A 10,465-nucleotide genomic window follows, 5' to 3' on the forward strand; every position below is an offset into this window, starting at 1 on the left:
AAAATACTAAGTAAGAAAAGCAGTTTGGAATCAGAAAAGATTTCAACCCCTAGTACGCAGTGTTTAAATCGTGTGTGATTGTAGTAGCATACACTCGCCGCTAGAGAGCGCCGTTGAAACTCGAGGCGTTCAGACTTTGGTGGGCGCGGATTATCATCATCAGTGAGTGAAATTCTAGACGAGACTCTGCTTGCGGTGGCTTTTTATCGCTTCATCTTATGTGGCGAATCTGTTGCCGAGAGATCGACAAAGTCACAACCCAAACAATACCGCAGACGTGTTCACTTGCCCCACTACAAGACAACTTTGGATATGACAATGACTAAAACTGAACTCTTTTCCGATGCTGGCCTGGAAAAGTAAAAGCTCTCCGACAGACGAGTCGCGGCACATGGTAAGTTTTGCGAAAAAGAGGAAAGTTTTCTTCTGTGTCTCGCAACCGCGTTTTACTGCTGGCGTTTGTTTATATCGTCTTTTTTACATGACGAAGTCTAAATGTACGGTGATTCCTTCATCTCGAGTAGTTCGCGTAATGAGGTGTGTGAAGACATGGACAATGAATAAGTCTGTATGCGACACGCGCACGTTTGTTGAGCGTTGTCAAAGTTTTCTGCGACTGTAATTTTAACTGAGTACAGATGTGAGTCCAACCATCAAAGCGGAGATTTTGGCTTCGTCTTAGTGAGCTGCCTTCCTAGACAGCATCGATGATAACCTAAAAAGCTGTCATGGTAGCCAAGCAGTCACTAGACTTTCAAACTTAACCAATCCGTTCAATTTACAAAAGGGTATTTTTTTAAATTAGAAATCAACCAATATCGTTTGACACGGAAGATGTTTTTAAAAATAAACATTGAGCTTAAATTGCTGTTTTTCACTTGAATGAAAAGCTACAAACAATTGAGTAATTATGTTGTTTCCTGTTGAAGGAAGTGGCATTAGCATAATTAAGTACTACTCTTTAGAGACCCACCAAATGGTGCCATTTGTCGGTGGACCTGTCGGTGGACGTTACCTGTTCATTATTGCAACCCATTACAGTACAAGCAATTCCCATATGATCCAGATTCCATTTCTGACTAGATATTGTTTTAACTTTTTTTTTGTTCTAGGGATCACGAGTGCTACAATATATTGCATAACATTGAGATTGCGCTTTCTACGATATGGGTGACAACCTGCATTATGTCAGCTGTACTGTAGTCAACAACCATAAAACTGTTGAACACTTTGATGCATGTCTCTAACATGCAATTCAAAGGTTACGTGCTGCTGGGAAGTTGGCATCGCAAAAAGTACCTGGCGCACAAAAGTTGTATTACTGAGCTGTTTGAGACACTAAGCTCCCATTAAATCTGACCCCCCTTAAAGTACTGCATTCTTTCAGCATTATTGGATTAGGATGTCTGCTGTCTGCTAATTAAATTGGTTAAGAACCAACTCTAGTTCTCTTGTACTGTAGTTTTCTTTTGGCTACTCCAGGAAATGTAAAAAATGATCTGCGTTGTGATGCTAGACCATCGATGGGCGAGACTCACTAAAAGGGGAGAAAGATAAATATGTAGCTGTTAAACACTGACAGTGATTGCTCTTAAAATACATCCCACTTAGACTTCAGGCATTCTAAGTAGGGACTTTTCAGTGGGAGGTGTACAACACCTGGAGAGTTCATAACCCGTCACGCAGGCAGATGTCTACGTTGACAGAAAAATTCCACGCCTTGACATTTAATTCAATTTGAATGTTCTAAATATGGATTTCAGCAGTGGCGTGTAACGCAGTCACTCCTACTAGCCTATGAAAAATCTTCAAGACACATCTATACTGAAATATCTGAAATGCTTCATTTTCCGCAGAATAGATGCGCGATACCTGCTGAGTTTACACACAAACTCGCCTTCCCTCTCTCACTCGTTTTATTTGCTCCGGAATCCGGATGAATATTGTTGGTGTTACAGGGCTTGAATTTCGGAATGGGAATGCGCATATTGCACATCATTTTATTCATTCCCTGCAGATTTTGTGCTCACACCCACACATAAAGACGGCTCTCTCAGTTCTAAATTGAGTTCTTTTCGCCGCTCATTGCACAAATACACAAAATAATGTCAAAATCCGGTCTCGACGAGTATTCACGTAAACACAGTCAGTTATGTTTTAAGTGAACGTAAATAGTGAAGAAAGAAAATGCACGTGTAACAGTATGGATCTGTGCATCAGGTCTTAAGTGCTAATATAGCGGCTCTCTCAAATTATGAGAGAGGCTAATATTAAAAATATTTATATGGCAGTTTTCCCCATTGTATCAATATCAAAATTGTGGTCTGTGAAAATGCTGAGTGGCTAGTAAAAACTGAACGCGTCTGCTCAATGCAGCGTAAGCCGAACAAGAGTCGCAGCACAGATCCGCAGAAGGAGTCAGACTTCATTTATCTCGTGAGTGAGGAGCTAACTGACAAGATGATGGCGAAGATTTTGATTTCAAAGCGAAATATAAAAGCGCATATTTAAGTGAGTTTGTCATTGTACTGCTTTGTTGTAGTTTTTTTCGTTAAGAATAATAATGAACCCACCATTCAAGCAATTGCCGCCCTGAATTGGCACGTAAAATGCGCACGACCACACAGGCATTCCTAATGGTGCGGGGCAGAGCGGCGATACTGGTATTACCGGTGTTGGTTAGCACATGCCAATTAACCAGTGGGAAAAGTTCCTCACCATCACATCCCTAATGTCAAGCCCTGTGTGTAATCATTACCAAATACAAAATTAATACATAAAATGGCTGAAAATGTTTTTCAGTGTTTTCACAAGGCCCTGTTAGAACGTTAGCAGTCTTGAGACATTTCTCTTAAAATGATGAAATGCTTATGTCCTAAGAAGAGAGTAGGAGGAGCATGAATTCTTAGAAAAATGTTTACTTGAAGAGGAACACTTTTTAGGCCAGATCGAAAGTGAAAGAAATGCCTGAGGTTACAAGTCTCTGTCTGTATCCCTAACAAATATTCCTATTGAAAGGGATAGATCACCCTAAAATGAAAATTAAATCATCATTGCCGTTATTTCTTTTTTGGACCATAAAAAGTCCCGCTTGGGCTCTTCCATATAATGGCAGTAAACAGGAACCAACATCAAGCTTTAAAAAAAAAAAAAAAGATAATATCACAGAAAGTATTAACTTCAGTTGTGAAATGACAGTTTGCTATGACTTGACTTCTTGTTGCAACGACGAAGATGTGGTTATAACATGGATTAGGGCTGTGCAATATATCGAAATATCGCAAATGTACATATCACAATATGCATATCGCAAGGGCACGCAATATCTGAATGATTTTAATAGGCTACTTCAACATTGTGAAAAGTTTACATTTTAGGTTGATGCATATAGCAGAGAATAGACTGGGCACGACTGTTACTTATGTGACTTGCTGGACGTTAAAAAGAGTTATTAAACACAATAACTTGCAAAAAACAACTCCTTGCAGTCTCGCGCTGTCTGACGCACACACGAAACGTGCACACAAGCCGTTCTTTTTTTCGTGTCTTGTTACACACTCGAACTGTCAAATACACACACAGTTATGTCTTGATGAGTATTCATGTAAACACAGTCGGTTATGCTTTAAGTGAAAGGCATCAGTTGGGGAAAGAAATAGATTTTACACACTTAAAGCAATATCGTATCGCATATCGAATATCGCATTATTTAACAAGGATATCGCATATCGCATTTTTCTTCAATATCGCACAGCCCTAACATGGATATATTCACCTCAGAGAAGAAAGTACATGGATTGTGTGTCATGTCACGTTTTTCTTAGTCTTGATTTCTCACGTGTGCTTTTTGTGAGTCGAAGTGAACATGCGGTGCTAATAGAGTCTCATGAAAGCACATGCACAGAAGACAAACAAGCAAGGTCAGGATTTTTGTTAAATAATACATACAATTTTGGTTTGTTTTCACCAAACCCTTTTGTATACCTCCAGAACACTTGGACTATATGGCACTTGTCACATGGGACCATTCTGTGATGCTTTTGCGACTTTTTTTTAAAGCTTGCCTTGATGCTGGTCACACCACCATTAAATGGATGAGTGCAAGTGGGACTTTTTTTTTTTTTTTTTTTTCCTTTTGTGGCTAGAAAAAGAAAAAGGGCATACAGCATTAGAACAACATCAGGGTGAGAAAATGATGACTTTACATTTTAGGGCGAACCAACCCTTTAAGCAGATTCATCCAGTTTAAGCAGCACTTTACAGTATTTGCAGTTGCAAACAAAAGACTTTCTCATAGCATGTCTGCTATTGTGTTAGTAAAAAGATTACAAATAAATATTTATAATTCCCTAAATAGTTGTTAGTGTCCACTCTGTAGCTTAAAGTATTTTCATTGTACCTATTATGCAATCAATTACATAAGAGGTAATTGTTTACCTAGCGTGCTGGTTCTGTTAATCGTTATCCATACCTACACAATCTTACAGACTTATTATGTTCAGTCATTTTTGCTGTTTCATTCTCATGTTTTGTGTGAACCTGTCAAATCTCTTTCGCCCTTGTTGTGTTATCAAGTTAACCCATGTCCAGATTCAGCGGTACTGTTTATAGAGTGTTGAAAGAGGTTTAAGTTCAGGTCAATTAGTTAAACAAAGAGCACATGGTAGGGTGGTCAGGCAACAAAAGTCGTCAGTAGAGCGTGGCAGAGCATTTATAGATTTCAGCTGGAGTCATAGAGAACATCTCCACCTGTGTGTGACACAGACTTTCTGTCTGCTTTTCGAGTCTTCTGCGTACTTCACGAGAACGCGTAAGCAAGATTCAGTCTCTTTTCTTTAGTAATCGATTTAAAGTATTTACACGTGGAATTCAAGTTATTCAATATAAAAATCAATATATAGATCTACACTATCATTCCAAAAAATGTTTAAAGGTCCCGTTTTTCGTGTTTTTTTGAAGCTTTGATTGTGTTTACAGTGTGCAATATAACATGTGTTCATGTTTCGCGTGTAAAAAAACAGTATTTTTCACACAATTTACCTATCTGTATACTGCTGTTTTCACTGTCCTCAAAACGGCTTGAAAGATTTCCCTGTTCTATGAAGTCCCTCCTTCAGAAACACGTAACGAGTTCTGATTGTGCCAGCGGTTCCCGTGTTGTGATTCGACAGCAGCTTAGGGCACGCAGAGCGCACGTTACCGGAAAGGTCACGCCTCTCACCATAACGGGGATGCATGCGCTCAATGATCTCTAAGTACAGCGTCCCTGGGAAAGCCAAACAAAGGTGACTTGACTCCGGGATGAAAATAACAGCGTCTCGACGACATGGCAACAAACAAACTATACGAACGCAACCGAACGCAACACTTCCTATTCTCCACGCGGGAGCAACAAGACCACGCCCCCTTTTTCGTGCGTTCTTGTGGGCGGAGGTTAGTCGACAAACTGCTCTACTGACGTAATTAAAGCAGGATGTACAGGGATGTAGTCCAAACCAGCCGTTCGCTGTAGGCTTTGAAAGGGAACTTCTGTTAAATAAAATATCTCGCTTGGCATTGAACTTTGAGCTTTATAATTTTACAGGTATTATAAATGCTCTAACAGCAACATTACACACTAACTAAAGTTTGAAAAATGGGATCACGAAGAACAGGACCTTTTAAAGAAAACTTTTTATTCTGCAAGAAAAATGTAAATGTTATTTTTACCTTTTAAATAGTAAAAAGTGACAAAGACATTTATAATGTTACAAAATATTTCTATTTCAAATAAATGCTGTTCTTTTGAACTTGAATATATTAAGACAACATTGATAATAGGGATGAAACGATTACCGGTTTCACGATAAACCACGATAAAATTTAGTGACGGTTAGTAATATCGTAGAAAATTTAATTATCATTAAAACCGCGTGTGATTATCACGATTGTGAAAACTCGCGGTAAATCTTGTCCAGTCAGCGTCAGTCTGGCGCAGCGCACGGTTGTTTTTGAATGAGAAGAAATGGAAGAAGGCAGTGACAGCGCCGGGAGATTGTTCAGCCTCTAAAAGGACCAAATCTGAGGCGTGGTCATATTTTGCCTTTTACAAAAGTCCTGAGGGAAACTTAATCGAAGATGGTCACCCTGTCTGCAGAACATGCCAGAAGAAAGTCGCTGTAATAGGGGGAACACTTCAAAACTACGAACGCAAGGCAAGTGGACTTTGACCTCAATACCAAAGCTATGTCTGGCAAATAATATGAAGCGAACGAATTCAGACAAGACTAGGGTGACATTTAAGGGATATTATTCAGGGCTTGACATTAACAACCGCCATTTGCGGGTATAAGTTAACGTTATTTCGGCTGCACACTAGTCACTCTGGCTGTTGAACTTATTATAGTCTTCTCAAACGCCGTCTGTTATAATCGCGTTGCGCATTATAACCACTCACGCGTGTTTATATTGAGTTTATGAATGCAATGTCTCATAATCAGAGGCGTTCAGAGCGCGCGCCGCGCTCACTCCCTGAAATCTGCACTCAAAGCAGAGATAAACGTGCGATGTACGCAGGAGATTCACTCATCATACAGTGTTGGACTGTTTTTGTTCTATTTCAGCAGCGAAAATTGTTTTAAAACACACAGCAGAACCACAGCGCATCTGATATGACTGGCATAACGCTGGCGAATTTAGGGACCGTCTCTAAAGTTCAACACAACATTGGTAACGTTATACACGTTTCAAACTTCAATAGCATTTGAAGAGAATGACAGTCATACAACTGACTGTAAAGTGATCATTTAGGTGTCAGGTATGATGCACACATTTTGATATTTAATAATTAAACTGTCAAATCATATGGAAATATGGATATGCATTATTTCACTAGGAGACTGTTTGGGCTCTAACACAAAACATGCTAGATTTAAATGCATCACTGCTGAACACTGATGAGAATATTGCTTGAGAATATATTTACAGAGATAATATTAGAGATTATATTTACGATAAATTATTATTTATGCATTATGCGTTGCTATTGAGGCCATTAAAGAAGGAAATCCCACAGAATCAAGCTTAAAAAAGTGCATAGAGCTGCTTTAGTTATTTGTTGTTTGTTGAATTTCAAATATAAAACTTGTTGAAATGTTTTAAGTGTGTGCATCTGTTCTTTTTGAATACTTTCATCTCGTTTGAACAAAACCGTGATAATATTGATAACCGTGATAATTTGGGTCACTATAATCGTGATGTTAAATTTCCATACCGTTTCATCCCTAATTGATAACAGTAAGAAATGTTTCTTGAGCATCAAATCATGATTTCTGTAGGATCATGTGACACTGAAGACTAGAGTAATGATGCAGCTTTGCCATCACAGGAAAAACCTAGATTTTTATAAAATATTAAAATAGAAAACCGTTATTTTTCAAATTCTAATAATATTTAACATTACCATTTTTACTGTATGAGAAACTACTTGACTTTTTCATACTGAATGAATAACACATCAGAAAGGTAAAGTATTATTACCAGAAATTTAGAGTTAATTTATTTATTTTTACATTTATTTCACAAGTAAACCTGGTAAGCTATTATGCGATTATTTGGACGTAATCATTGCTAATACTGGTTTGCATATATTAAAGCATCAAAGTCTTTTGAGTTTCATTATATTCTTGATTTATGTGCTAACAGCTCTTAAATTCTCCATGAGAAAAGCCTTGCACGCTTGTAATCAAGTTGTCACTGTAATTGAAAAAGTCCAATTTAATAGGCTCTTTGATCATAAGAATTAGGCCAAATCCTTTGAGAAGGTGCGGAAAAATTAGGGCTCAATAAATTGCACTAGATGAGAAGAAGCTTGAATATTAACACTTAGTGGAAAGGATAAATGAACACAGACCCAAGAGTGACAAGCATGTACGTACAGCTGTAAATGATTGGCTACGTTGGTTTACATAATGAACTCATGTAAATGAGTGACTTCTGATCTCTTCAAACATCTCAAAGGCCCCTGAAGTGGATAATGGTTCAGTTTGGATGATAAAATAAATATGCAAGAGAATGATTTTTGGTGATGCTTGAAGTTCATGTGATTTTGGGATGTTCATGACTATGAAATTAAACCCTTTAATGTGTGTTTTTTTGTTTGTTTTATAGCTCACCATGGCCACATTGCTGTGTCTCTTCTTCTCTTTGCTTGGCCTTGCTGTCATGGGAGCAGTGAAGAACTGCCATCCGCAGTGTCATTGTGAGGTGGAGAGCTTCGGCCTCTTCGACAGTTTCAGCCTGACCAAAGTGGACTGCAGAGGGATCGGCCCCGGGAACGCTCCTGTCCCCATCCCTCTGGACACCTCCCATCTCGACCTCTCCTTAAACTCCATCACCTCCATCAGCGATTCAATGCTCTCTGGACCGGGTTACACCACCTTGGTCAGTCTGGACCTAAGCAGCAATCTCATCGCACATGTCAGCCCCAAAGCGTTCTCTAAACTTCGTTACCTGGAAACGTTGGACTTGAGCAACAACGCTCTTGAGGGGCTTGGTGATGGCTGCTTCACTGGACTCCCTCTCGTTGAGCTGGACCTGAGTGAAAACCGATTCAAAGAGTTCAACCTTGATGTCTTCACCACCAGGGCACAGGATATACCAATCATGGTGGACCTGTCGCAAAACCTTCTGACCTCCATCACCAGAAAGTCGCCTGACCATCCGCTGTACATCAAGAGTCTTATGCTCGCAGGGAACAGATTGAAGACGGTCCCAGCGCTTAACGGAATCCCACTTCAGTATCTCAACCTGGACGGGAATCTCATCTCCAGCATTGACGCAGGAGCCTTTGATTCGATGACAGAACTGGTTCACCTTTCTCTCAGCGGCCTGTCTGAGCTGACCCTGATTCAACCAGGTGCTTTCAGGGGTTTGAGGAACCTGCAGGTCTTAGACTTATCAAACAACAGCCGCCTCAAGACATTGAGCCCAGATGTATTTGGCGGACTCGTCTCTTTACAAGAGCTCAATTTGTCCAATACTGCTGTCACACCATTATCAAAGGCCGTCTTTACCCAGATGCCAAGCATAAAGAGTATAACTCTAGGGCCAAACGTGCATTGCTGGAAGACACACAAGCAAGGACAGTTTCACAGACAGATTGGACAGGCAAAACCCAATGATATTCTTACCTGTGACAATGCAGGAATGATCTTATGAGCATGATGTGCCAGTAAAGACTAATTTTCTCATCTCTGTGCCTTATTAGTATCTCATAAGATCTTTTTATTTTTTCTAATTCAAGATTGCATCATATTTGCACATACTATGCCAACTAAGGTCCGCTATTTTACAGGTGTTCATCTTATTTTAACACAGACAGTTTATAACTTGTGCACTTTATTTACTACATTTCTGTTCTACTTAGTGTCACCTGAGATCTGAAGTGATGTCAGCTCTAATGTGATGTTTAATTTGTTGTTTTGTTTCGTTTTTATTTTAACACAAACAGTCTTAAAGTTTCATAAATTGTGTATTCAAACACTTTGTACAAACACGGCAGTGTAGCAGGTCAATTTAGAAGTCATGGTGCCTTTCAGTGTCATTCATTTGATAGTATTCTGTATTCTAATGTTTAGATGCCCCCTACACTTAAAATGACCATAGAAGCTGTACAGTTTACATTCATGCATGCTAAAATTCTTCGAATGTGTATTATTAGAATGATTTACAGTGGACCTTAAAAACTGAGGGCAATCAAATTTGGTTCGTTTAGATGTTTTTACTTGTTTTAAAGTGGGGCATTTCTTTTTTTTGATAGACGCACAAAGAATAAAATGCAATATGTGGAATTTAAGAATAAAAATGTTGCATTTTAATGTCATTTATTAGTTTAGCAGTGAAATGTTTTCCTAATACTGAACCTAAAATATAATTTACAAACTACAAAATAAAATGGTATTATATTTTCTACGCATCACTCAGACTGACGCTTGAGGGACATGTAACATTAATGAATTCTCTATAATTCCCAAGTTGTCATTTCACGTTTACATGATGCTGATCTAAAAAAAATTGCACTTCATTTTTTTAAGATTTGTATGGATTAAAAAAAAAAAAAAAAGCATGATGTTTTGTTCATCATGGGAGTTGAGGTATGTTTTATGTTTGTATAAAACTATACTCCTAATAATAAAAGATAATCAACTTTACATATATGACCGTATGTTTGCTCAATATTGTAATTAAACGCTCACTTCCCCAAACAGTTCTCAGCTCTTTCTGAGTCACGTAGTGCATTTAGTCATAATACAGGCCTCACTAATGTGGTTCTTTTCAGTCTGACGCACTCAGACAGCCATGATTCGTTTATAAGAAACACCCAGTGTTTTATCCCACACTTTATTTTACAGTCTTCAAACATTAACCATTCCCTCTCAGACTAACCATGGAAAGCAGTTTTAGGTGGACAGAAGACAACCGATGA

At 38.7% G+C, this 10,465-nt stretch overlaps 1 protein-coding gene across 1 annotated transcript; it reads left to right on the forward strand.

The window, feature by feature from the left end:
* The first annotated feature begins 155 nt into the window (after positions 1-155).
* Positions 156-10,236, forward strand: tsku (tsukushi small leucine rich proteoglycan homolog). Its single transcript, XM_079823107.1, has 2 exons — positions 156-394; positions 8,149-10,236. The coding sequence occupies exons 1-2, from the start codon at positions 344-346 to the stop codon at positions 9,196-9,198; spliced, it is 1,101 nt and encodes a 366-aa protein (XP_079679233.1). The 5' UTR covers positions 156-343; the 3' UTR covers positions 9,199-10,236.
* Positions 10,237-10,465: the final 229 nt, after the last annotated feature.

The sequence above is a fragment of the Gobio gobio genome (assembly GCF_949357685.1).
Source record: "Gobio gobio genome assembly, chromosome: 8".
In the NCBI taxonomy this organism is placed as follows: Eukaryota; Metazoa; Chordata; class Actinopteri; order Cypriniformes; family Gobionidae; genus Gobio; species Gobio gobio.